Source organism: Sceloporus occidentalis, unplaced genomic scaffold (assembly GCF_023333645.1).
Source record: "Sceloporus occidentalis isolate IW3139 unplaced genomic scaffold, rSceOcc1.0.p SCAF_5, whole genome shotgun sequence".
Lineage (NCBI taxonomy): Eukaryota > Metazoa > Chordata > Lepidosauria > Squamata > Phrynosomatidae > Sceloporus > Sceloporus occidentalis.
In genome coordinates, this window is record NW_028316985.1 from 113,592,632 (window position 1) to 113,619,733 (window position 27,102).

Below are 27,102 nucleotides of genomic sequence, written 5' to 3' on the forward strand. Positions count from 1 at the left end.
TGACTGTACAGGTTTTTACTTCAAAAGCCGAAGTTCCAATAATATAAAAATAGAGATTATAAAATAAATTCTGGATTGAAATGTCCCAGATACAATTGCACTACTCATGTAACGTTGTCTAAATTGTTAGGAAATAATGAGCACAACCTAGCCAGAATTAAACACTGTTTAGTTCCCTTGATTTCAGTATGGGGCATTTGATCATATGCCTTATTTCTCCCACTGAAATAAAAAAGTACTTCAGTGCTTAACTTTGCTCAGAGATATGCCCATTTTTTCCCATTTGAATCATGCTCACATGGCGTGATTTGTTACAATCCTTACATACTAATTAAAACTTATACTCTTGGTTTCTTGAGTGGAGGATCTTGCAGGCTAAACTTTGGTATATCAGATGAAGATGCAAATGGAATTCTTTTTGCTGATACCTTCTTTCCTATTGTTTCAATCTAAAGAGAACAAACAAATTAAACAGGTTAGTCACAGAACACACTTTTCTAAAGATGGTAAAGTCTTCATACAAAATGCTATGCGGAACAGCTGAGGGACATTAGTACAGTGGGCCCTTCCCTTACGCAAGGGATCCATTTCTGACCCCGCTGCATAAGGAAAATCCAGCGTATGCTGGAGTTCCATTAGAAATAATGGGGTTTGTGCCTGCGGCACGCACCCTCCATTACTTCTTCCAGGCTTTTTCCGGCATGGCTTTCAGCATATGCTGAAAGCTGTATAAGGCGCACCTACGTATAACGTGGGTGCGCTGTATGTTTAGCATGAAGAAAAGGCTGAGAGGTGACATAACAGCAGTCCTTAAATAGCTGAAGGGCTGCCACATGGAAGATGGAACAAGCTTGTTTTCTGCTGGACAAAGCAGAGGACATAAACAAATGGATTTAAATTAAAAGAAATTCCAACTAAACATCAGAAGGAACATTGTGATGGTAAGATCTGTTTGACAATTTGACAGCCTGCCTTGGAAGATAGTGAACTCTTCTTCCCTGGATATTTTTAAGCAGATGTTGGATGGCCATGTGTTAGGGATGCTTTAACTGTAGATTCCTGCATTGACAAAGTCTATGTGTCTATGAGGGATCGTATTATCAATCAGTGAGTGAACAAAATGAAATATTTACCTGGAAGCCAATGACTTGCAGTTCATTATGAAGATCATCAAGGACTCGCCTGCCATCAAAGATGAATGCTGGCTTTAGCATTTTTTTGTGAATGCGCTCATAATCCAGCTCCTGCAAGTGACGCCAGAGACTCGTTCAGTAACAACAAGTGAAAACATATTTTTTCATATTTTTTTCTGTAATCCATTTTATTTACCTTAAACATATCCCACTCTGTGCAGATAACAAGGGCATGGGCTCCATCACATGCTTCATAGGGATCTGTACTTATGGTAACCAGTCGAGACACTAGTGAAAGTTTAAAAGAAAAAGAATACATTCAAATGCCATCTAGCCAAAGTTCAGCATAAAAGTCCTGCTGATATCAGTTTAAAGCCATTGGCACAACTGTCTTTTTAAAAAGAAACAGGACTTTGCTGGCTCATGCCTTGCCCTGTTCTCCTTTGTCTTCAGGAGCTTTTTGTGTTGTTCTTTCTACTATAACAATTCGAGGAAGAACCTTCAACAGGATTTTATGTATTCCACACTTATAAAACTGCAACAAGAAAAACTAAATGGAGCCCTGATGGCGCAGTGGTTAAATGCCTGTACTGCAACCATTCACTCAAAACCACAAGGTTGCGAGTTCAAGATCAGCAAAGGGCCCAAGCTCAACTCAGGCTTGCATCCTTCCGAGGTCGCTAAAATGAGTACCCAGACTGTTGGGGGCAAATTAGCTTACTTGCTAATTAGCTTACTTGCTGTTCACTGCTCTGATCTTTGGAATAGTGGTATATAAATAAAACATATTATTATTATTATTAAATAAAAATAACACATGTCTAATGCACTTAAGTTTCAAAAATTCTGGTTCTGTAAGGAGAAACAATGGAGGGGTACAAAACTCCCAACCCGTAGAAAATCTACTGAACTGCTTGGACTTCAGATATTTCAGCAGGCATTAGGCATACAAATCATAATATTATGGTAATAATGGTTAGGAACTTGCTTTAAAAACCAATGGCTCCACCTATCCCCAAGGAACTTAATTTTATATTCTGGATTTTTGAGCACTTTTTCCAACCCTCATAATATTACAATATACATACAATTCTAGCTAGCCCCAAACCAATGTGGAAATTCCAGTGCTTTGGGGGCAGTTTTCCACCTCAACCTGCCACGACCCATATCAGGCCACCAAAATAAAACCTGAAATGGCTGAAAGTCCATTTCTAGATTTGCAAAAACCATTTTGGAAGATTTGTGGGCAGCTGTGCTTGGTTACAAAGGATAACTGCAACTCCTGGAAGCTTCCAGAAACTACAATTCTCGGGCTGCATCCACACTACTGAATTAATGAAGTTTGATACCATTTTAACAGCTATAGCTCCATTCAATGGAATTCTAGGCACTGTTGTTTATTGTGCCACAACAAACTACAGTTCCTAGAATTACATAGCATGGAGTCATGGTACTTAAAGCGGTGTCAAACTGCATTAATTCTGTAGTGTGGATACAGCCTCAGTTTTCCGTCAATGAAAAAATCAGAAGAGGGGACTGAATGGTGTCCCAGGAAGCCCACATGGCTCACAGGCTGCATGATTCCCACCCCTTGTTTGTTTTTTAGGGCAATGTTCCAATCTACTTAGGTATTAAAGCTGGTAACTGTAAGAGCAGACTTTCCAAACAACTGACCCAGTTCTGCGGAATTCCCTGTTCCAAGAAGTTCAGTATTCCTCTTTCTGGTTTTTAGACACTTTTACCAAGGCGTTTCCCCCACCAAAATGCCTTTTACTGTATGGTTTCTGTTTTGCTGGTATTCTGACATTTTACTTAGTTCAAGAGTGGGAGGAATCTTTGGCCTTCAGATGTTTTAAGTTACAATTCTTGCAATCCATTAACAGCAGCCATGCTGGGTGAGAATGATGGGAACTGTAGACCAGAATATTTGGCAGGCCAACAGCTTCTGCTCTTTAAATTGTCCTAACAATACTTTTCAATAAATATAGACTGGTTTATATTCTCAGAGCTGGAGAAATATAGCAACAGCAAATCCCATTCACCTTGATCATCCTCAGATACACCTGGGTGAGAAAGATCCAGAATGATTTGTTCCCGTAGCACTTTGGGGTCATAGATATGAAGTTTTGCACCTTCATCCATTAAATACTTGCTGATGTAGATGCTGGAAGATTCTCTAAGAAAAAATTGAACAGCTTTTTATTGGTAAGCCGCCATGAGATAAAGTTAATATTGATGAATTCATTACACTCAGTAATCACAAGATGACATTTGGGATACAGGTGGGCAGGAGGTAGACAATAACAGGAAGTATTTCTGAGTAAACACACCCAGATTTCACTGTAAAGCTAGAAGATGAAGCCCCACCAGTATGCTTGCTAGTTTCAAAAAAGAGCTGCTCATGGAAGCTACAAATATGGTTATAAAAAACTATACTCCTCAGGAAATAGATTGTGCATTTGTTTTCTTCAAAGGAAATCATTTCATTTCCATGATAATCTGAACCATACACAGAAGCAGCATCATTGCTTATCATAAAACACCAAAAGAAGAATAAATATTAAGAAATAAAGAATATAAACAAATGCACCAACAGATTCAGTTGCTTTTCCCTTTGTCCCTGTCATGATGCATCCTGTACTCAACAGTGTAAATGTTTCAAGACACATGCTGCTTGTGAAAATCTTAATGGTTAACAGAGGGCCAACAGCTCAAATAGTAAAGCAGAAGCTCACTGCTGAGTCACTGTATTTGCATGCCTTTTAGCCTCAAGGCCATAAAAAAAGAGGTGAGGCCACTGCAGGTGAAAGGAAGCTTGAAAAGAAGTTGTCAGATGGCTTAATGCTCCTTTTTCCTTTCTTGATGCAACAGTTTTAACTGGATGTATGAAGTAGCCCATAAAATCAAACTCCCAAAAGAAAGAGAAAGGGCATTTATGTTCTACTGTATATAATTTGGTTAAGTTCTATAAGAGAAGAACCAAACAATACAGTCCCCTCCTCTGTTTTTGCAGAGTTCAAGTCCGCATCTCTCACCCATTTGTGGGTGGGAAACAGAGGGGGACAAAATGGGGGGGGGGGGGGGCATGCCAACATTCAAGCCACTGGGTCTTGAATGTAAGCGACTTTCTATTTTCGTGTGTGTGTGTCCGTGTCTTGCAATGGATCACCCGCAAAAATGGAGGGGCAACTGTACTGAATTGTAGCTCCATTTCATTCCTCAACATTGCTAGGTTAGCTAGAACTGATGGGAGTTGCAGTCTAACACCCCCCCCCCCCCGATGGATTGGGTTGCGAAGGCTTACAAAAAGTCTTACAAAATTTACAGCTGCAAAACAACACACTGGGTAGCCAGTCTACTTGCATAATGGATAAATTATTGTACTTTGATGAAAGAAATGTGGATCTAGATCCTGGTCTTAAACTATACAGCTAACTTTTGGGGCAGTCACTCTCTCAAGACAGCTCACCTCACAGGGGTTTAAGACATGGAAAATTGAAAAACTCCCCAGAGATGTAATTCTGAAGAATGGGCAGGTGGAGCAGCCCTCCACAGTGTCCCACCAGTGGCAGAAATACCTTGTCTGAGGTATCGGAGAGGGTCTTTTTAGCACTGGCACCATAGTTGTGAAACATTCTCTCCAACTGGCATCAATGCTGGTTTCATTTTCACACCAAATTAAAATCTAGCTTGGGGGGGGGGGGAACTGACATTATCCAATACATATGCACATATGGTTTTATATTGTTTTAATTGTAAACTTTTAACATAGTTCATTTTAACATGTTTTAGAATGTCTGAATTATTTTTATTGTTTTATTGTTTTACTGTCTTATATTTTACACTGTTCAAAATGATTTTATTATAGACCAGCAAGATAACTTTGAATACAGGGCAGGCTAAAATGTTCTAAAAAATAAATAGACTGACAGACAGACAGATAGAAGCAGTTATTTACAGACTTCAGTACTGTACCACAAACTTTTTGATGAATCCATACACTTCTCATCTGCTGTGGGTCGCTAACAGATCTACTGAAAAGGTTTTGATATGCCACTATGTGTTAGAGTTGCAGGTGACAGCTAAGAGTCTTTAGAGAGTGAGCATGAATGTATTTGTTATCTCTCTCCTTCTTCATGTTATCTCTCTCACTTTCTGCTTCTGCCTCATGAGCCTCTTCACATTACCATAAAAGGAACCTCAGTTTTAACTTGGGTCAGAACTGAGCTTTCATATCATCAGCTTACATGAGCAAATGATCCTGGCTCCACAGTGAGTTTAATTTGCATGACAAATAAGCACACACTTAAGCTTTTCAGTTGGAAGGTCTCTGGCTCCAACAGACTGTAAATCTGTGATGAAGTTCACAGTACAAAATCATTTGGTGGTTCAACAAACCAACCAGATGAACATCTGCCTGCACAGACAGCTACAAGTGTGCAGTGAACTCACTTGTACGCTAGAGACAACTGCTGGGTAGAAAGTACTGAATCAATTAAGTGTGGTTAGTGAATATCCTCTTAATTAAGACACCAGGGAGAATCTCTTTCTCTATCCAATCTTTCCCCAAAGTTTGTCATTCAATTATGTAGGTTTATTATGAACCAATAGCCAGAAATGATAACCTTTTGCTCATCAAACATTAAGGAACTTTATGTTTTTAATATTGCTGCCTCTCTCTACATTCTCCCCCATGCAGAATGCCAGATGTCATATGCAAGTGCTCCACTTCAAAGAGAAGCCAACAAAAGTGCTAATGGAAAAGTGACAAACACTAGAAAGGGAATGAAAAAGATGTTTCTATTTCAGGTACCAAATTTAGATTTTCTTTGTGTAGAAATTGCAGTCTTTCAGGGTCAGAGCATGAAACAGTCCGGGTAATAGATGTTTAGGTGATTTTAACAACTGCCAATTCAGTTCACTTTGTATTACCTTGTGTCACCTGTGTCTTTTTTGAATGCAAATCCCAAAATAGCTATCTTCTTGTCAGTGACAGTGTTAAACAAGCTGTCTATGATTCGCGAAGCAAATCTTCTTCTCTGATAGTCATTCATATCAATTACCTGCAATGATACAGGATACAGTGTTCTTGTTTGGTTGTCATAAGATGTTACCTATCACTGCTCATAATAAGGAAAATTAATAAAAATAATCAGATACAAAGGCTCAAGAACATGTCTACAAGTTCAGAATTATACAGGATACTGTATTCTTGTTTGGTAATAATAGGGTGTTACCTGTTGCTGCTCATGATAAGGAAAATTAATAAAAACCCAAATACAAAGGCTCAAGAACATGTATGCAGTTCAAAATAATTATACAAGTGTGTTTTTCTCTGTTAACTTATACCACATGCATTTTTTTCTTCTGAGCGCAATTCTACAAAAAGCAAATAATTCTGTAGGCTCTTTTGGCAAGGAATGGTATTACAGCAGCAAAATAATTGCATGTGCAAGGGATGAAAATGTATAAGAAAAAGCCATGATGGTGATCAAGGTGGCCAAGAAGTTCAGATAAGCTGCTCTTGCATACTAGATGTTTCATAAAGCGTCCAAGTTTAGAATTCTTCTAGATGTGTTGGCCTACACTTCTCATCATCCTCAAAAGCCATGCCCCTGATGATTGAGGATCACAGTAGAAGTAGTCCAACATATTTAGGGGATGTCAGGAAGATTATCTACCACAATGATGGTTAGCTATTCCATTATCAACTGTACTTAAGTAACTGATGGTGTAAATACCATCACAGCCAAGCACCAGCCTCTTCAAAGCCAAATCTCAACACTGCATCTTTGAACCCAGCTTGCTACTGGACAGAACCCTCAATCATTTTCTGAGTCCTCAAAGTTCCTACTAGGGCTAATCTGCTATGTCAAGTCCTGTGGCTACTTGCTCCATCTAAATCAACCTCACTTGCTTCCTAAGGGGTTTGCTCAAACTGAACAGAGTGATCTGCCACGTACATCTAAATCAGCAACATCCCCTTTGATTTCAATAAGGATTATTTTCCATCAATATATTTTGTGCTAATGTTATTCAAATCCAAAAGCATAATTGCTAAACTAATAATGATAATGGTAATATACAGTCGGCCCTTCTTATACACGGATTTTTTATACACGGATTTAAGCATACACGGTTTGAAAATGTTCCAAAAAAGTATAAATTTACCTTGATTTTCCATTTTTTATAAGGGACACCATTTTGCTATGTCATTATATTTAATGGGACTTGAGCATACACGGATTTTGTTATACACGGGGGATCTTGGAACCAAACCCCAGCATATAACAAGGGTCCACTGTAATAATAAATGAACAAAAGCACTGCTAAATTATTAAAACATTCACATCACTCTACCTACTTTCTTCTGTGCATGCACACACAAAGAACACACACACACACATACAGATGTGCTAAAAAGACACACACAGAGAGAAGGATGACTTCCAAGATAGATTGATTTTCAATTCTATTCAGACTCTTGTTAGTAAGGTGAGACAAAAGTTTGACTAGTGACATATTGTTAGGGCACAGTTTCCACTACATTTGTTCTTACCTGTTGCCAGTATCGAGCTACTTCTGGCAAATTCAAAGCCTCGCAAAGATAAACCAGATTCAAAACATCTTTTTGAAAACAGCTGCCACCAAATCCTGGAGAAAGGGGAAAAGTTCAAAACTCAGCCTCATCACATGAATTTCCTTTGGCACCCTGATCCCTATGCCTGCTTAAGTAAAAGTTACACTTCCAAAAAGTAATCCCAGATGAATGAAGCCACTGAAGAATCAATTGGTACTTCCAATCAAGCCATTATTAATCAAATGGCTTACAGTTCAAGATTAATAATCAAACTTCATAAAATTAATCTGTTTTAAAATACTTCTTTTTTCTAAATGCATGTTTTCCTTTCTGAGAACATTCTAAATCCTACTAAAATAATCAGAACTGTGTAACTGAAAGTCTAATTTTTTTGTTGACTCCTATGACTTGAGAATATAATAATTAATAAAATGACAGGAAGGCTTTCTTTAATTACAATAGTAAGTTATATTTCTTTTCTTAATCCAATTATTTATATATATATAAACATGCAAGCCAACAAGAAAAGGATCTTAATTATACAGCTTAAATGTCACTACAATACAATCAATAGTGTGAGGTAGTGGTTTGAGTGTTGGATTAGGCCACTGGCACACCAGGGTTCAAATCCCCATTTGGCCATGGAACCTACTGGCTGACCTTGGCAAGTCACACACTCTAAACCTCTGAGGAAGGCAAAGGTAAACCCTTTCTGAACAAATTCTGCCAAGAAACCTCTGTGACAGGTTCAACTTAGGGGCACCATAATTCGGGGGGGGGGGGGGGGGATGACTTGAAGACAAACAACAACCTTCATTGTCCCATGAAGCAAGCCCCCCCCCAACTCTATGATTCTATGGTAACTGCACACTGCAGAAGGATCATTCAAGATGCAGCTCTCAGGTTGTGTAGCACTTATCTGATATAATTGTTCGTTTGATATAATTGTTTGATATAATTGTTTGTTTGGTTAAAGTTAAAACCACATTCTTTTCTTGGGACCCAAACATCGTGTTCAGTAGGGAACAATGGCAAATGATTACCACGCTATTTCAAGTTCCAGGATAAATGGAACTGCTTTCAGTTCTCCTATACTATTATTATCTATGTCAGGAAGGAGCAACATGTAGTCCTCTAGATGCTATTGAATGTCAGTTCCTATCATTTCTCACCTATGTTGGCTAGGGCTGATGGAAGTTGCAGTCCAACAATATCTGGAGGGCTACAAAACTCCCATTCCTGGCTTATGCTTTCCCATGACCCTATCAGTGTTACCATGTTCTCTCTAGAACAGGCATTTTCAAAGTGGGGAGGCCTAAGCAAAAGGAACCCCAGATTGCTTCCCACAGCAGCAGGCACTCAGTATCTGCAGGGGATCCATTCCGGATCCCCTTGCAGATACCAAATTCTGCAGATGATCAAGTCCCATTGTCCTCAATGTGGCGAGGCCACACAGCCGCACCACCACTGGGGCCAATGGAATTTTGCGGCCCCAACCATTCAAAGCCTGCCTCACTGCTCTCACCACAGTGGGTGGCTGCCTCCTCTTCCTCCTCACCCTGTCATTTCCTCCACCTCTTCCTCCTCTTCCCCCCACAGCCTCCTTCCTTCTCCTCCTCTCTCTCCTGCAGCCACTGCCTCCTTCCTCCTTCTCCTCTCCTCCTGCCACCACCTTCCTCCTCCTCTGCCTCTTCCTCTCCTGCCACTCCCCCCACCATCATGCTGTTCACTGATGCTGGGATTCGCAGATTGCAAGTCCATGAATATGGAGGGAGCACTGTAGTCACATTTCACTTACAAAGGTTATGAACCATTTTCTTTAATTCCAAAGGAAATCTCATCCTTTCCAGCCAGTATGACCATTCTGGATAAGCATTATGGAAACTGCAGTCCAACATATCAGAGGTCCACCAGGCTGAGGAAGGATGCTATAGCTTTTTCCTCAACATTATTTGACTAGAGAGAGCATAAGCTCTGTAGTATCAATGGCTGTTTCTGCACAATCAATTGCCCTAAATCTCTTTATAAAAAGCTATGTAGCTTAAAAGCTAATTAAAAGCTGGTGCATTTAGCAAATGTCTGGAAACAGTGACAGTGATTTAAGAAAATCTGAACTGAAGGCCAATTTAAGAATGCCATAGTGGTTGCTTATAACAGCCCGTCATCTAAACAATACTTCAACAAAAGCAGAGCTTGGGAATCTGCAGCTCATGTTGTTGGACTACAGCCCCTATGATTCCTGGCCAATAGTTGTGCTGGCTGAGGCTTTTGGGAACTGTTCCAGCAACATCTGAAGGACCACAAGCTGGACAACTCTGGGCTAAAGGCAGCCCTTGCATCACATCAAAAGCAGCATATTGTCCAATTTACCAACACTGGCTTTCAGAAATTTATTTCCAATTCTTTGGTCCATTCCAATGGCTCTTGCAACCTCTTCAACATCAGCACCCGTTGCTTCACAAAGGGCACTTATGGAGTTGATGCTGCTAATCCTCTGGGCAAGGAAAGCATTAGCTGCCTGGAGAATGGAAAGAACAGAAAAGAACCTCAAGATGCTACATTCATTGGCATGCAGGATGGGCAATATGTAATCAAGTATAATATCTGCACTGGAGCAAGAAAATATTAAAAACTGGATCATAGAAAATTCCAGTTACTTGTATGTAGAATACTCCCATGCTATGTAGAATACTTGCATGAAGTGTAAAGATACCTAATTGAAGACTAAGGTTAGAAGACTAATTGAAGACTATGGTCCATAGCATTACCTTTCTCTTTTCTATGTATGGTAGTGAAAGCTGGGCAGTGAAAAAAGCTGACAGCAAGAAAATCAACTCAATTTATATGTGGTACAGGAGAAGAGATCTACAGATACTGTGGACTGGTAAAAAGGCAAATAAATGAGTGTTAGAGGAAATGAAGCCTCAAAACAAGTCTCAAGATGACTGAACCGACACTGTCATAAGATGATTACTCACTAGAAAAGCCAATAATGTTTGGTAAGGTAGAGGCAGCAGGAAAATAAGACCAAATGGACAGATTCAATCAAGGAAGCCATGGCCCTGGGTCTGCAAGACCTGAGCAGGGCTGTTGACGACAGAGTGACTTACAGGTCTCTTATTTACAGGGTCGCCATAAGCTGAAGTTAACATGATGGCAGTTAACAACAAGAATACTATCTGCACAAGGTTGAACTTTGGTGTATTAGCTTATAATTATAGTCCGCCCTCAGAATCTGCAAGCTTGCCATCCACTTGCAGAAGGCAAGCCTGCATTGTCTCCAATGGTGGTGCGTGCATGTGGCCACGCAGCCATTAGGGACAGCTTCCATTAGGAACAACTTGAAGACACCCAAAAACAATTAGGGCAAATCACATTTCTCAGCCTCAGGTGAAGGCAATGACACCCCCCTCTAGCCCCCAAAGGCGGGAAGGGCTCCTTCTGGCTGCCCAAGTAGCCCCTGCACTCCCCGAAAACAGATGATCCTCTTCCTCCTTCTGGGTCCCAGAAGGTTCAGGAGCAGAGACAAAGGATAATAATACAGTGGGCTATTCCCTTACGCAGGGATCCATTCTAGACACCTCTCCCCCCCACATAAGGGGAATTCCACATATGCTCAAGCCCCATTAGAAATAATGGGGCTCATGCTTGTGGTGCAGTGCGCATCATGGGCGCACGCTATTACCCCTTCTGGGGCACATCAAGGCTTCTTCCGGTGCAGCTTTCAGCATATGCTGAAAGCTGCTTATATTGTACCCGCGTAAGACGCGGGTGCACTGTAATAAGGAAGAGGCAGCTTCAGCACCTGCATTTTGTGGAGAAGCCCCAGAATAGCTGCTTGGCCACTGGGGGCAGCATCTTCCAGCCTCTGGAGGCGAAGTGAGGTCCGTTCTGTTGTCCCTAATGGCAGCATGGTCATGTGCATGCATTGCCATTGCTCTGTATAGCAAACTCTTATCTCTTTCAAGCAATACAGAAAATATGAAATCTGTGGGGCTATTCAACAGCTGCTTGCTTTTTATATTATAAAACAGTGCTTGTCAAAGGCTAATGAAAGAGGAAGGCCAAGTGCTGCTAAGCTGACACTTTATACTTCATTTACTTCTCTGATATGAGAATATGAAATGATACCAACCAGTTTGGAAAGTTCAGAAGACCAGGTATTAGTGGTAAGAATTTTCTCTTTGGGCACCCACTGCTCATAAACAGCGCACAGCGCACGGACAGCTTTCTGGCCCTCAGGAGTCTCATCACCACCAATCAACACCCGGTCTGGATTCTTCAGGTCCTTGATTGCTGTGCCTTCTGCTAGGAATTCTGGGTTAGACAAAACCTGCATGCAAAGGCCAAAAATGGGTTTGATACATGTCAATAAAGCTAAAATCTATTCACTATCACAATGGCAGAAATCCTACCTGTAAATTTAAGTTGGGCTTTGTATTGGCATCAAAGATACGGCGAATGCTCTCTGCAGCACGGACAGGGACAGTACTTTTCTCAGTCACAATTTTATAACCATTTGAATTTTGCACAATTCGTCTCGCACAGGCCTCAATATATTTCAAGTCTGCTGCTCGGCCTTTTCCCATTCCATAGGTCTTTGTCGGGGTATTAACCTAGTTAACAGATAAAGATGAAAGTGATTATACAATAGCAAACAAAAGCAATACAAAAGCAAACAAATAAATAACAGTTGCTATTTTTCTGTTAAGGTGCAGAGCTATTTTTCTGTTAAGGTGCCTTCTAGATGTGCTGTCTACAATTCTTACAAAGCCTTCTAGGATTGTCCCAACATAACTAAAGGGGACCAGGTTATAGAAGACTAGTCCATAAAATAAGTTATTGGGTGTGAGCAAGAGTGTGCATGTATGTTAATGGTGTGGAGACTGAGAGAGAGAATGAAATCTATGATGAGCTTTGGACTGGAACTTGAAAGGTATTAGGCAAAGGTTAAGTGAGCTTGTGCCCACTTACAAAGATAAAAGCAAAGGATAGAACATAGGGTTATGACCGGATGGGCAAAGTGATTTTCTGAGTGGAGGCCAAAGCTGATCATGTGATGAGGCATAATGTCAATAAACCATTTTAAGAATTACATAGCCAATGGGCCACACAAATGGGCCACACCACACACACAAATTTGGTTAAAAACAGAAAACTATGCTTCTAGAGGCCTAAAGGACATAGTTTTACCCTGGAGAACAGGTTAAGAGGTGACATGATAATCATGTTTAAATATTTGAAAAGATGACAAATTGAAGATGGAGCAAGTTTGTTTTCTACAGCTCCAGAAACTAGGACTTGGAGAAATGGATTCAAATTACAGTCCACCCAAACATTAGGAAGAACTTCTTGACGGTAAGAGCTCTTTCACAGTGGAATACATTACTTTGAAGTGTAGTGGAGTCTCCTCTTTGAAGGTTTTTAAACAGAGGCTGGAAGGCCATCTGTCAGTAGTTCTTTGTGTATTCCTGCGTGATGGGAGTTAGACTGGATGTGAGTCTAGAAGTCTCTATATAATTACAAATCCTCCTCTGCATTTTAAGAAGGACCAAAAGGATGAACTTTAAAAACCAGAAGTAACCAGAAAAACAGCAGTGTGAGTTATGCAGTTTGGGGAGTGGGGTAGGCTCCAGCCCTCAAGCTGTCCACAGCTACTCATCTCTACTATAAATGCTACTAGATCAGGTTTGCTTTCTGAGCTACTCACTTTAAGGAATCTGCTCCTCTTGTTTTTTCTCAACAGAGACCTCCCTGGCATCACACTGAGAAACTTGCCATCCTTGACATGGACAGCCTGGAGGCTTGCAGCATAGCTTTTTGCATGGAAATACTGCTATACTATAATAAACCAGCAGAGTTGGGAACATTACTTTTTTGAACTACACTCTCAGAACCCCCCAGCCAATATGGTCAATGGCTTCACTGTCAACTTACATCCTATTTATATGAACAGACAGACTCAAGAAAAACTGCCCAAATGACTCCCACCAATAAAGAGAGATTTCTTTTCTACGTGTCCATCCTTTAACAGACCGTCAGGGTGGCTCTACAGCTAGTAAGTACCAGTGGGCTCATGCAAGATTTATGAAAGGGCCATTCATGCAATACTGTATGATCTTTATTCTGGAGGGGAAATTACTATTTCACACGTTTTCTTATTTATACCAGTTGTGAGAGTGCATTTTAGCTGCTGAGCCTCTTCATCTCTATTTTACTGTAATCTAATTCTAAAATACAAAATAATTCTGAGTTTTTAATTAGAAATATTCCCTCCCATGGCCAGATTTTCACAGCGGGCTTGGAAATCAGGGACAGAGTACATGATTTGTGCACTACAAGTCCCAGAGTGCAATTTCCATCATCTCCATTAAGGGATGGGAAACTTTGAATCGGAACCTGGATTGCAAAATGTGAAAAGGGCACACAGGTTTGAATATTTGCCAGAAGTCCAGTAAAGTCAAAGGAGCTTACTTCTGAGTAAAGGACAGAAAAGGGCTGTGATTTCTCCTGGGAAAAGGCAAGTAATTCTGCCTCAGTAACCCCTTCTGTAATTTCTCTGGAAAAATCCTGATATTTAGAAGCATATATACTGCTCACAATTATCATAGCTGTACAAATATATTGGTAATGAGCCTCATGAATACATGCTTGTGGAGCCCACAATAAACAGTTGAAGTATTTTTTCTTCCAACTCTCATTCCACTTCACTGTCCCCAACAACCTGTGCATAACAGCTGAGAAAAGTTCATTATGACAGCCACAATAAGGGACCTAGTTTTGTCCAACTTCCAATTGCTTCCAGTTCAGATTTGAATAGCTGAAGACAAATAAATTAGTTTTTTGTGGGTTTTTTGGGCTATCTGGCCATGTTCTACAAGCGTATATTCCTGACGTTTCACCAGCATCTGTGGCTGGCATCTTCAGAGAATGTATTACTCATGCCATAATATTTCCTATTTCTAAGTACTGTTGTGAAAGCTGGACAGTGAGGAAATTTGAGAGAAAGAAGTTCAACAGATTTGAAATGCAGCTCTTCAGGAGCATTTTGTAGATACCAAGGATTGCTAAAAATATAAATGAATGGGTCCTAGAGTAAATCAAACTTGAATCCCCCCAAAAGCTAAAATGTTTAAATTGAAGTAATTGTACTTTGGACACATCATGAAATGACATAACATAGAAAATATAATAATGCTTACTGAGGATGAAGGCAGTAAGAAAAGAGAAAGACTGCATTACAGATGCATTGATTCAATGAAGGAACCAACAGCCCTAGGTTCCAAGAGCTGAGCTGAGTTGTTGATGACTGGGCCTCATGAAGGTCTCTCATTCATAAGGTTCTTGTAAGCTGAAGCAAGCCTGATGGCCAACAACAACAACAGTAGTAGTAATGACTTACGGAAATAAACACAAGATCAGCATCTCTAATGGCATCATCAATGTTGGTGGAAAAAAAGAGATTCTTGCCTCTGCAGGATTCAACCACTTCTTTTAGCCCTGGCTAGAAAAAGATCAGTAGAAAGGTTCAGTGATAAAAACATGAGTAAAACCTAAGCAAACAATATAGCCATCTTGTTTAGATTTTGCCAAGGTGCTAATCTCATTAATAATTTTAACTGCCTCTGGCCTGCCTGGCTCAGTGTGGCTTCCTCAAAAAAGCTTCTTATGAAATGGAACATACTTAATAGCAGAGATATCAGGAAGGGATATTTCCTTCCAATATTTTATTCTTTTAAAACTTGACCTGCATATCAATTATTACTTTTGTAACCCCTGTTAAACTCACTATATATGATAAACACAAAGCAGGTATATAGGTTAACCCCCTGCAGAGTGTCTTGCCCGGAATAAAAATTAGCTGATATTATGGAGGTACAGTATGCATTTTTCAAACTTCAGGAATAAACTGGTCCCATGTCAACACCATTTCTTGAGAACTTGTTGTCCAGTATAACCAAGTGTGCTCAGGGAGACATTAAACATACTGATGTGCAACAGAAATGTCAAAATGAAGACAGCCTCTGTGGTATATATGACCACAACAGCCTTGTTAAGTGAGTATGCAGCGAAACAGCCTGCCCCTTTGTGCCACCTTCTGGGTGGCTTGGGAATGCAGCATTTACACACCGCACGCTCCCAAACCACCCGGTAGCTGCCCAGCCATTTACACAGGGGTGGCTTCATTATGCTTTGGCAGTGTAGCATTTACAGGCTGCACGCCACCATAGTATAATGAAGCCAGTCTTCGGCTGCAGTGCAGGCAGAAAACCTGTTTTTTGCCACTGCTTTTTCAGGTGGCTTCAAGGCAGACTGGGGCCTCAGTTGCTATGGCCCCAATGCAGTTGCTATGGCCCCAATCTGGTTTTGGAAGGGGTATTTCAAGTCGCCCCTTCCACCAGTCTATTTTCCCCCTTAATCTGATATACAGTAACTAGCTCTATGATCTTAGGTGCATAGTGATTAAATTAGGTCTTCCTAATCCAAATCCAAGACTATTACCTGACATTTGCCTCCTTGGCATACCTAGTCAAGATATACAAGCTTAACTTAGATCCTCCAGAAGGCTCTCAGGTCTGCCAGACAGCATGATCAATTGCACAAGATTATGAGAGTTGTAGCCGCCACAACTTCTGGAAGAAAAAATGTTCTCTCCCCCCCCCCCCCCCCCCGTTTTCAATTGGCATGGGCAACCTCAACAGTTCCAGCTCAAGGCCTCCAGAGCCTACCATGGTCCATACCTGTCACTGCAGTACAAAATCTGCAGCACATGCCAGTCCCCAGATCTGGACAGTAAAACAAGCAGCTTGGGAGAAGCAAATATCTTGTTCTGTTTTAGACTCACACTTGCTCTGGAGTGAGATGATACTCTAAAACAAGCCCCACTCCAAGATCTAGTTGTAACATGCAAATATGGCTTGTTTTTCTGCCACACTGCTCAAATTCAGCAGCCCTGGGGACTACAAAAAGTGGCAGGAGGGAAGTCAGATATGGGTCACTAAGCTACACGTTGCTTATCCTTGCTTTATTTCCTTGAAAATCCCTTGGCTTCAGCTTCCCAGCAGACCCTGCAAAAAGGTGCAACAGAAGTTGTCTGAAGACTGGACATCCATTCCTTCTGAGAACTGATGCCCTGTGCCTTGAACTTATGTATGGGAACTTGTGTGTTTCTACTTGCTATGCCATGGCTTTCTGTGGTTATTCTTGGCTCTCCTGATGTGTTTCCCATTGTTCTCATTTGTCCTCTAACATCATCCAGCAGTCAAGGCCAGTAGAGGACGAAGTGGCTCTTGCCAGAGGTCTGAATTGTTCGCCAACATAGAACCTCTGAATTTAGGCTAAGAGGTACATAGAGTCCAAGGATTGTAAGTTCCCCACCACTGTTTTATATCCTGGGTTAAAATACAACTTATGGATAGGGCACAAGACTGTAACAAAGGTCACATTTCTTTACAGTTTAGATTACAATAAGAATAAACTCCAGCAACAGATTAAGCTGACAAGTCACGCATTCATGTCATATCTTCAGCAAATAAGAAAGTGTTTTAAAGTTCAACATTTTAAAGACATCTTAAGAGAATTCACCTTTCCTGTTCTGCTTTGTTTTCTTCAAAAGATAGTTTAAAAGTAACGCAGGATATAGTATGTTCTGTGCCACAACCTGTGGCAATTTCTAAGACAGTAGCCAACATTAGAGGAGTACGCAAAATTATTTGTCTGTATGCCCAGCATTCCACTGGTACAATATCTTTTTAATAGGTCTATCATCAGGAATTGGCTCCATTGGACCAAACTCTCCTACATCAAAATTTATCTGCTGAATTTGGATTGTGTTTATTTAACCAAGTAGACCTTGATTCAAAGCCCACAAGGAGAACTCTGAGCAAATGAACAGCATACACATTGTAGAAAGTTCACTTAAGTTTGTGCAGTGGCTTTGGGCAAGTCAACTACTTCTCACTTTACTTTGTTGACTTGGCAACTGTAAAGGTGAAATAGGACGTCCCATGTTTGCCACCCTCAGCTCACTGGAGGAAGAATGAGATGCAAATATAATTAATAGCATTAACATGTTTAATAATGAAGGCATGCCTTTTTGGAGATGGTTGTAACAAGAAGATTTAGCATGGAAGAAACAGCCAGGCAAATAAATGGAAAAGGTTAAAATATATATTATTACTATACCCCGCCTTTCTCCCAATATAGGGACTTAAAACGGTTCACAGAAAATTAAAACCCATACAAATTAAAAACAATACAAAAATGTTTAAAAGTATAAATACAACATTTAAAAAACATTAAACAATTTATCAAGTTAAAGCATGAAATATTAAAACAGTAAAATATTTTGTAATTGTGCTGGCCAAATGGCTGTAATAAAGTTATTATTTATAAAACAGTAAAATGTATTTTAAAATCTCTGTGCAATTGTACAGTATTTAAAAGCCCAATGCTCACCATTATGAAAAGCCTGATGGCACAAAATTGTATTTACACTGAAAGGAGAGCAGGGATGAGACTATCCTGGCCTTTCTAGGGAGGGAATTCCTAAGTCTAGGAGCAGCCACTGAGAAGGCCCTCTCCCTTGTTCCCATGAAACAAGCCTGAGAAGGTGTTGGGCAGAGAGGAGAGCCTCTCTGGATGATCTTGGAACTCTAATTGGCTCATAAAGGGAAATACTGTCCTTCAAATAACCTGAACCCAAGACATACAGAGTGAACCAGTGTGATGCAGTGGTTTGAGTGTTGGACTACGACTCTGATGAACAGGGTTTCGATTCCGCACTTGAGCATAAACCCCAGTGAATGATCTTGGGCAAGTCACAGTCTCTCAGCCTCAGAGTATGGCAATGGCAAACTCCCTCTGAACAAACATGCCAAGAAAACCCCATGATAGGTTTGCCTTAGGGTTGCCATAAGTAAAAAATGACTTGAAGGCACATAGCAACAGTAACAAGAAGTCATATAGGGTTTTATAGGTCAAAAGCAGCATTTTCAATTATACAATTAAATAAATTGTTTACCTCATAAATTGGAAGTGTGTCAGAATTCCAGGCATTGATTCTAGCTTCATTGACATCAACCACAGTGACCTTAATCTTCGGACACATATGAGCAATGACACTACATGTTGGCCCACCAACGTAACCAGCCCCAATGCAGCAGATTTTCTTAATTTCAAACATGATTGTTCTGGTAAGAAGGAAGAAACAAATTGGAAGAGCTTAGCTTAGGGTAGTTCAGACACATATTTTTTAAAATGGTAAGATCAAGGTCAAACCAGGTGTTTCACAAAAATTGTTCCTAGAAGTCAATAAATCCACCTAGCTCACTTGACCAAATGCTGTTTCCTTGCTACCATACAGTGTGATGTTTCATAATAATTTAACAAATGTTGGGTCTGAGTTGGTGACCTATCCAAATACTATTTCTTTATACACACACACAGAGGATGCTGTGAACAAGAGAGATGGCTCTGTCTCTCCAACATGCTCAATATTCATGTGCTGAAAAAAATTAATGTTTCTCAGCTCTAGTATAAGTTTAGGGATGAAAGCGGAGGAACCAAAAAAACAAAACAAAAACCTTTGTAACTCCTCCTAATTTGGCAGTCTCAAAAGCCATGTCAGTTAGATGAGAACCAGCTCACAAGGAATGAACCAGCAATTTGGATGGTGTGGCGAAGGTTCTGCTGCGCAACACACACACACAAACTCTCTTTCTCTTTGATACATACCCAATGTGTGAGGATTTCACAACTGGTTGTTGGCCTTGCCCTGCTTTGTGGATTGGCTGGACTTCCTGTAGCTGCTCCAACAGTTCAAATTACAAGGGTTTCTTTTTTCTCCCCTTAAATGACTTTTTTAGAGGTTGGTTTGACTGGACTCTCACACAAGCACAGCTGTGGTTTCCAATATATATACTCACAGAAACTCTGTTGAGGCAGAACATACAAGCTATTCTGGACTCAATGAATCTGTATTCCAGCACTGATGGCTCTGTTGATCACATCTGGCTTAGCATATGACCCAACTGTAATCACATCAGCTCTATTTGTTTTTTGGGCAAACGATTTAACAATGTTACACTGCCAGGAGAAGGCACAGCTATTTTGTTTAATCACTTACTAGAAGAACTGTATTGCAGCACTCAACCAAAGGTCTACCCAGTCCAAAGTTTTCTTGTTGACAGTGCCTAGAACATGGATAAGTTACCTTTTGGAACTACACTTCCCAGACTTCTCCAATTCATATAGGCGTTCTGATTCAAACATTCTGAGAAGTGAAGTCCCAAAAGTAACTTTTCTGAGTTCTGGACAAATGCTCTAGGAAATTCCCATCAACACATTATGAAGAAAACAATATCCTGTCCTTTATCCTTGGCACCTGGTAGATAAAAATGAAATGAAATATCCTCTGAACACTGGAATGCTATCTATGCTATTGCAGAGCATAGTAATTGACAGAGCAATCATGAGCAATGTATTGCTCTCCTGATGTTCTTAGAATGCAGCTCCCATCAGTCTAATATGTGATTAGGCAATATGAGCTATAAAAAAGTAGGATTAGTTTGGAGTATGCTTAGCCTGGAGAAGACAGGACTGAGAAGGGACTTGATAACTACCTTTAAATATGTGAAGGGCTGTCATGTAGATGGTTGAGCAAGCTTGTTTTCTGCTATTCCAGATAGTAGGAGCCAAAGTAATGAATTCAAACAACAAGAAAAAAAAATCCAACTGAACATAAGAATTTCCCAATAGTAAGAACTATCTGACAGTAAGACAGTGGACTCTCTTTGTTGGGGGATTTTAAACAGAAACTACATTGCTACCTTCTCAGAGGTTCTTTAGCAGTAGATTCTTGGAAGCAAAGTGTTGGATTAGGCAGTCCTTGTAGTTTCTTCCCATTCTAAGATCCCCATATTGCAGTTGGTAGGAGTAGCTAATCTAGCACATATGCATTCACATTAGGAACAGATAACCTTCTGAACACCAAACATCTTGTGAACTAATTTGATTATATATTGCATAAGTATTTCCTTTTGTCTACCCTCACTCACCCCATGGACTGGTTTCTCAGCAATGACACTCTTGTACTGTTTCAAAGGATGCATCAGAAGCTAGTCTAGTGGATGATAGTTTGAACTTGAAGCCTAAAATAGTCCTTAGCTTACATCCAATCAAACCATTTGCAGAGTATTTTCCAAAATGGAACTACCAGTAGATGTCCAGGTTAAAAAACAAAACAAAACCTATCTCCTCAAAGTTCCATTTGTGAAAGGCAATAGTTACAACTTACAGCAAAAGCAAGGTCTCTACTGAAATGGATACCTGTACTGTCAACAAGATGAGGCTAATACCATAGGAACCACCAAAATTATAGGACAGCTGAGCCAGAATAATTATTGTAAAATCTATACTCTGTAAATAAGGCAATCCAAGTGACCTAGTACAATAGTTTCCAGTCTTTGGGTAAATTCAACCATTACTCCCCAAACAGACTAGATGGATTGAATCAATGGAATTTACACATAAGTGTTGATATACCAAATCCTCACTACCCCAATGGGTCATTCCGACTAACAACTAGATTTAGACACTTGGGGTCTTCATATATTCCTGGACAGCAGCTCCCAGAGTCCCTCACCACATGTGATGGTGGCTGGAGTTTGTACAAGATGAAGTCTAACTATACTCAGAGACCCATGTTTGGGAACCAATGCCCTAGTGGACCTAATCCCAAGCCATATAGAACTGTGAAGATAAGCACTGGCATCTTCTGCTTACCTTTAGAATTCTATAGGATGCCTTCAGTGCCCAGAAAGGGATCAAGAAATCCTACATGGGTCGGTTGCTGAGTGAATGTGGCTGTGGCTTCAATTCCTCACCTACACCTACAAGTTCACTGGTTAATCATTCTCTGCCAAACTTTCATCATAGAAGTGTTGCAAGGATGAGATAAAATTGCACATACTCTGTCCTGAACTTCTTTCAGGCCACAAATGTAGTTAATAAATATAATGATACAGCAATTATAACTAATGTGCCAGACTGATGCAATGGTTTGACTATCGGACTAGACACCAAGACCAGAGTTCAAATTCCCACTCAGTCACAGAAACTCTGTGGGTGACACACTCAGAGGAAGATGGCAAATCTCCTCTGAATAAATCTTGCCAAGAAAATCCTATGCAACAGCCGTCCTAATTCAGAGTCAACTTGAACGTACATAACAGAGCAACAATAAATATTGTAGCATGCAATGTTATTGGAAAATACAGTTGCTTCTGGAGATTCTCCCAGAAATCAAACTATGTATACTAAAGATGCCTGTCTTTCTATGGAAGAAATTTAAGTTAGAGAGATCGGGCATCAATAGTGAATTGTTCTTCTTCTTATTATTATTATATTTATTTGTTCTTATGTGCCTTCGAGTCATTTCCAACTTATGGTGACCTTAAGGTGAACCTACTATGGGGTTTTCTTGGCAAGAGTTGTTCAGAGGAGGTTTGCCATTGCCTTCCCCTGAGGCTGAGAGAGAGTGACAAGGTCACTCAGGTTTCATGGCTGAGCAATCCTGCCACTAAGAGTGAAGAACCCTTCCCAGTTCAGACCATGGAGCAATAAGCCAGAGTGTGAAAGTTACTCCAGATTAATCATACACATCACAATGTGATTGTATTCATCTAAATTACAAAAGAAATGAATCCTGAACAGCCCTATTTTTGACAAAGGAAACTTGATCTGGCCTTCCACCCTTTCATAGGTTGGTAAAATGAGCACCCAGCTTGTTGGGGGCAATTAGCTTATACATTCTAAACCATTGCAGAGAGATCTTCTAGCACCTTTGAGACTGACTAAAAGAAAGAAATTGGCAGCATGAGCTTTCGTAGGCTTAAATTTACTTCCTCAGATGCATTTGATGGAAGTAGACTTTAGTCTATGAAAGCTCATGCTGCCAACTTCTTTCTTTCAGTTAGTCTCCGTGGTGTTACAAGATCTCTCTACAACTGATTCTACAGACTAACACAGCTATATCTTCGAATTCTACCACATTACAAGCGCATACCACATACAACTGCTTAGAGTGTGCTTAGTTCACTATGAAATGGAATAGTACTTGCTATAACTACTGCTATCTGCCCTTAGTTTTCCCACTCACCCAAAGACAACACAATCACTTTAAAGACATGGAGCAGTCCCGCAAAGTGACCATTGAGAAACGAACACAGCAAATGCAAGAGAACAAGTGCAAGAAAAGGAACAATGTTGAGATTCCCATTCTCTGCAATGCAAGAAATTAAGGTGTGTTGTATGTGCATGAAATAATAATTCATGTGGCAGCCAGAATTCTTATTTGGTGGGGAAATGCCTTCAGTTTCTCCCCCACGCCCTGGGGATTATTACAGGAAGTCGGATTGCAAAACCTTGTGTGAAAACCCACAAAGGGTCAGTCAAAACCATTACATCAGTCTGGCACATTAGTTATAATTGCTGTATCATTATATTTATCTGAGGAGGGAAGAGCCTGGGATGCCTTTGAGGAAGCAGAAAGGCCAGAATGAGCTCCTACCAAGCTCAAAATATGTGGAAATCAATAAAAATCACACACAGGAGAGACCTCTAGATCCGTGTGAAAAGGAACCTCTCCCCTCCCTCAAAGTCCCTGTAAGAAAGGCTCATGTGCAAAGCCATCCCCAAAACAGGGGAAAGAAGAATAGCAATAGCAACAGCAGCTTCATTTATATGCCACTTCATACTGCCTAAGCAGTCTCTAAGCGATGTGAAGTCGAAGGCTTTCATGGCCAGCATCCATAGGTTTTTTTGTGGGTTTTTTGGGCTATGGGGCCATGTTCTAGAAGAGTTTCTTCCTGGTTTCACCATTCTCTGAAGATGCCAGCCATAGCTGCTGGCGAAACGTCAGGAAGAAACTCTTCTAGAACATGGCCACATAGCCCCCCAAAAACCACAAAAAAACCTATAGCCTCTAAGTGGTTTACAACTGTAGGCTAATTGACCCCAACAAGCTGGGTACTCATTTCAGCAACCTCAGAAGGATGCAAGTCTGAGTCGACCTTGAGTCCCAGACTGGAAATGAACCCACAACCTTGTGGTTTCTGAGTGAGTTGCTGCAGTACAGGCATTTAGCTGCACATACATCTCAAATTAACAAAATAACTAAATAGATGAGGAAGGGTAGGGCTGGGTAGCTGAATCCTGGCTTGACCACGGAAAAGACACCTTGGGCAAGTCACACTCTCTCAACTTTAGAGGATAAAATCATAGAGTTGGAAGAGACTCCAAGGGCCATCCAGTCCAACCCTATTCTGCCATGCAGGAACTCACAATCAAAGCACCCCCAAGAGATGGCCATGCAGCCTCTGTTTAAAAACCTCCAAAGAAGGGGACTCCACCAAACTCTGAGGGAGTGTGTTCCACTGTCGAACAGCCCTTACTGTTATGAAGTTCCTCCTAGTGTTAAGATGGAATCTCTTTTCCTATAGTTTGGATCCACTGTTCAGAGTCCTATTCTCTGGAGCAGCAGAAAACAAGCTTGCTCCATCCTCAATATGACATCTCTTCAATTAGTTAAACAGCACTACCATATCACCTCTTAACCTTCTCTTCTGCAGGCTAAACACATCTGGGTATGTTTAGCCTGGAGAAGAGAAGGTTAAGAGGTGATATGATGGTCCTGTTTAAGTATTTCAAGGGGGCCCCTAAGTCTCTCCTGATAAGTATGGGGGGGGGTTTAAGTCTTTCCCCATAAGTACTTGAAGGGGGGCCCTATGTCTCTCCTCACAAGGCATGGTTTCCAGACCTTTCACCATTTTGGTCACCTTCTTATGGACATTCTCCAGCATCCTCATTCTCAACAACACAGGGCGCTGGGGATGTTCAGCCTGGAGAAGAGAAGGTTAAGAGCTGATATGATATCCCTGTTTAAATACTTGAAGGGATGTCATGTTGAGGTGGGAGCAAGCTTGTTTTCTGCTGCTCCAGAGAACAGGACCAGGAACAATGGATGGATGCTCCAGGAACAGAGATTCCACCTCAACATTAGGAGTAACTAACTGACAGTAAGGGCTGTTCGACAGTGGAACACACTCCTTCCTGGGAGTGTAGTGGAGTCTCTCTCCTTGGGAGGTCTTTAAACAGAGACTTCATGGCCATCTGTGGAGTATGCTTTGATTGAGAGTTCCTGCATGGCAGAATGGGGTTGGACTGGATGGTCCTTGGGGTCTCTTCCAACTCTATGATTCTATTTGAAACCCCCTCTGAAGAAACCTGCGGAGGGGTAAAAACCCAGGATAGAGGGTCGCCATAAGTCAGAAACGACCTGAAAGCACCCAATAACAACCACAACAACCAAGGACTGGGGAGCACAGAAGAAGGAGACACACCCTCCCCAAGAGCCATAGCCAGCAGTGCATAGAAAGGCAGCCACAGAGAAGGAACCTACCGTGAATGCAATGCCTTGGGAAATTCAGGAGGAGGAAGGGAGGATGTGAGCCGCCCCGAGTGAAGAGGCGATGCCCTCCTTCTTCCTGGGCGATGGAGCCCTAAGTCGGTCCTGCCTTGGAGAGGCTCTTCAGGAGGGAAGGGAGGAAGGCAGAGCCAGACCCCAGTGAGCCTCTGGAACCTGGGAGGAAAGGGAGAAAGGGCGGGAGGGAAGCCACTTCCAAGAGAGGAAGAAAGGAGGGAAGGACTGGAGGGGAGCAAAGCAGCAGGAGGAGGAGGAGGAGAAATGTGGGCCTGGCCCTTGGGCTCCTCCTCCACTGGGCAGGACTCAAGGCCTGCTTCTGAGCTGAGAGGAGGGAAGAAGGAAGGGGCCCAGGGGTCGCCCGGCGAGCCTGGGAAGCCATTTGCGGCCTGGCGGAGGGGGAAGCCTCGGGCTGGAGTGGCTTCGCTGCCGCCCCAACCAGCGCCCCCTTCGGGCCAGTGCTTCAAAGAGACCCCAAGGCCATCCAGTCCAATGTCTTTTTAGATTGTAAGCCTGAGGGCAGGGAAGAGTCTGAGTAAGGATCCGTAAGCCACTCTCAGAGGCTGAAGAGCTGAGTATAAATACAATAAAGAAATAAAACTCCATCCTGCCATGCAGGAACACACTATCAAAGGCAGATATGGCCACCCAGCCTCTGTTTAAAGGCCTCCAAACAAGGAGATCCCACCGCACTCTGAGCCTTTACTGTCAGGAATCATAGAGTTGGAAGAGGCTTCAAGGGCCATCCAGTCCAACCCCATTCTGCCATGCAGAACTCACAATCAAAGCATCCCCATTGAGAGATGGCCACCCAGCCTCTGTTTAAAGGCCTCAGGGTGACACTTTAGATATGCTGAATTCTTTCCCCCAATAGTGCTTTGCATAGCTCTTTAAAAGTCCAGACTAAACCCTGGAGCAGATGTACTGCTCCACTGGTATGAACACCACCCTCCAAGTTCCCAGTGTGGCACAAGCCTACTTAATATTGGCATGGCAACCACTATGTCACCTTTTCTTTGTGATGTATCTGAGTTCCAGTGGGGAGAGGAAGTGAAGGGACTAGCACTGGAGGCAGATGTGCTTGATGATACACCGGCACTGTTTCTAACAAAGGGAATCGAAAGTTATCTTCTCCCCTACCTAACCAGACTCCTGCTAGTTTTGAGAAAATTAGTGTTTGGTAAGTTAATGATAATATGACTTGGTAATAAGATTGGAAATGTATATTATACACCTGTGAACTCTGCACTCTGAATAAAAATATAAATAAAAAATAAGCACCTGATGCTCTGGATTTATAATCTCACTGCCTCTCTTGGACAGGTGAAGGCATGATGGACAGACTTTGGGAATTAATTACCCATTTGCTTCACAAAGAGAACAAGAAAGGTGGTTGCCGTGGAATTTCCTTTGAAGAACTGGTGTGTAGAGTGTGCTGTGTAGTCTTGGATGAAACTGATTATCTGGACCCATTACAAACTGGCTTCAGAGCAGGCCATGGAGTTGAGACTGCCATGGTCGCCTTAGTCGATGATCTCCGTCTGGGCATGGACAGGGGAAGTGTGACCTTGTTGGTGCTCTTGGACATCTCAGCGGCCTTCGATACCATTGACCATGGTATCCTTCTGGAACGCCTGAGAGAATTGGGTATCGGGGGCACTGCGCACCAGTGGCTCCGGTCCTACCTCTCAGGAAGATTCCAGATGCTGAAGCTGGGGGACAGTTGCTCTCGTAAAAGAGAGCTAACATCTGGTGTCCCTCTGGGCGCCATTCTGTCCCCCATGCTGTTTAACATTTACATGAAGCCGCTGGGAGAGATCATCCGGAACAATGGAGCGCGGTGTTATCAGTACGCTGATGACACCCAGATCTATCTCTCCGTGTCTCCGACTGATACAGTGACAAAG

General features: G+C 41.5%; 1 protein-coding gene across 6 annotated transcripts; it reads right to left on the reverse strand.

The window, feature by feature from the left end:
- Positions 1-25,664, reverse strand: UGDH (UDP-glucose 6-dehydrogenase). Of its 6 annotated transcripts, none has more exons than XM_089525122.1 (12): positions 25,175-25,664; positions 18,737-18,905; positions 15,116-15,217; positions 12,129-12,329; positions 11,849-12,046; positions 10,084-10,231; positions 7,693-7,787; positions 6,066-6,196; positions 3,176-3,309; positions 1,330-1,421; positions 1,134-1,244; positions 1-449 (listed from the first exon to the last, which is right to left on the reverse strand). In XM_089525122.1, the coding sequence occupies exons 2-12, from the start codon at positions 18,896-18,898 to the stop codon at positions 339-341; spliced, it is 1,485 nt and encodes a 494-aa protein (XP_089381248.1). In that variant the 5' UTR covers positions 18,899-18,905; positions 25,175-25,664; the 3' UTR covers positions 1-338. The 6 variants fall into 6 exon arrangements, with proteins under 6 accessions (XP_089381248.1, XP_089381245.1, XP_089381246.1 ...); XM_089525119.1 differs by lacking the exon at positions 25,175-25,664 and adding an exon at positions 21,499-21,546; XM_089525120.1 differs by lacking the exon at positions 25,175-25,664 and adding an exon at positions 20,337-20,388.
- Positions 25,665-27,102: the final 1,438 nt, after the last annotated feature.

Excerpts from the sequence above, each read along its gene's own strand:
- UGDH (XM_089525122.1), bottom strand. The coding sequence starts at position 18,898 with ATGTTTGAAATTAAGAAAATCTGCTGCATTGGGGCTGGTTACGTTGGT. Across the intron at positions 15,218-18,736 it reads ACACACTTCCAATTTATGAG|CCAGGGCTAAAAGAAGTGGT; the intron begins GTAAACAATTTA and ends ATCTTTTTCTAG. Across the intron at positions 12,330-15,115 it reads CTGATCTTGTGTTTATTTCC|GTTAATACCCCGACAAAGAC; the intron begins GTAAGTCATTAC and ends TCTGTTAACTAG.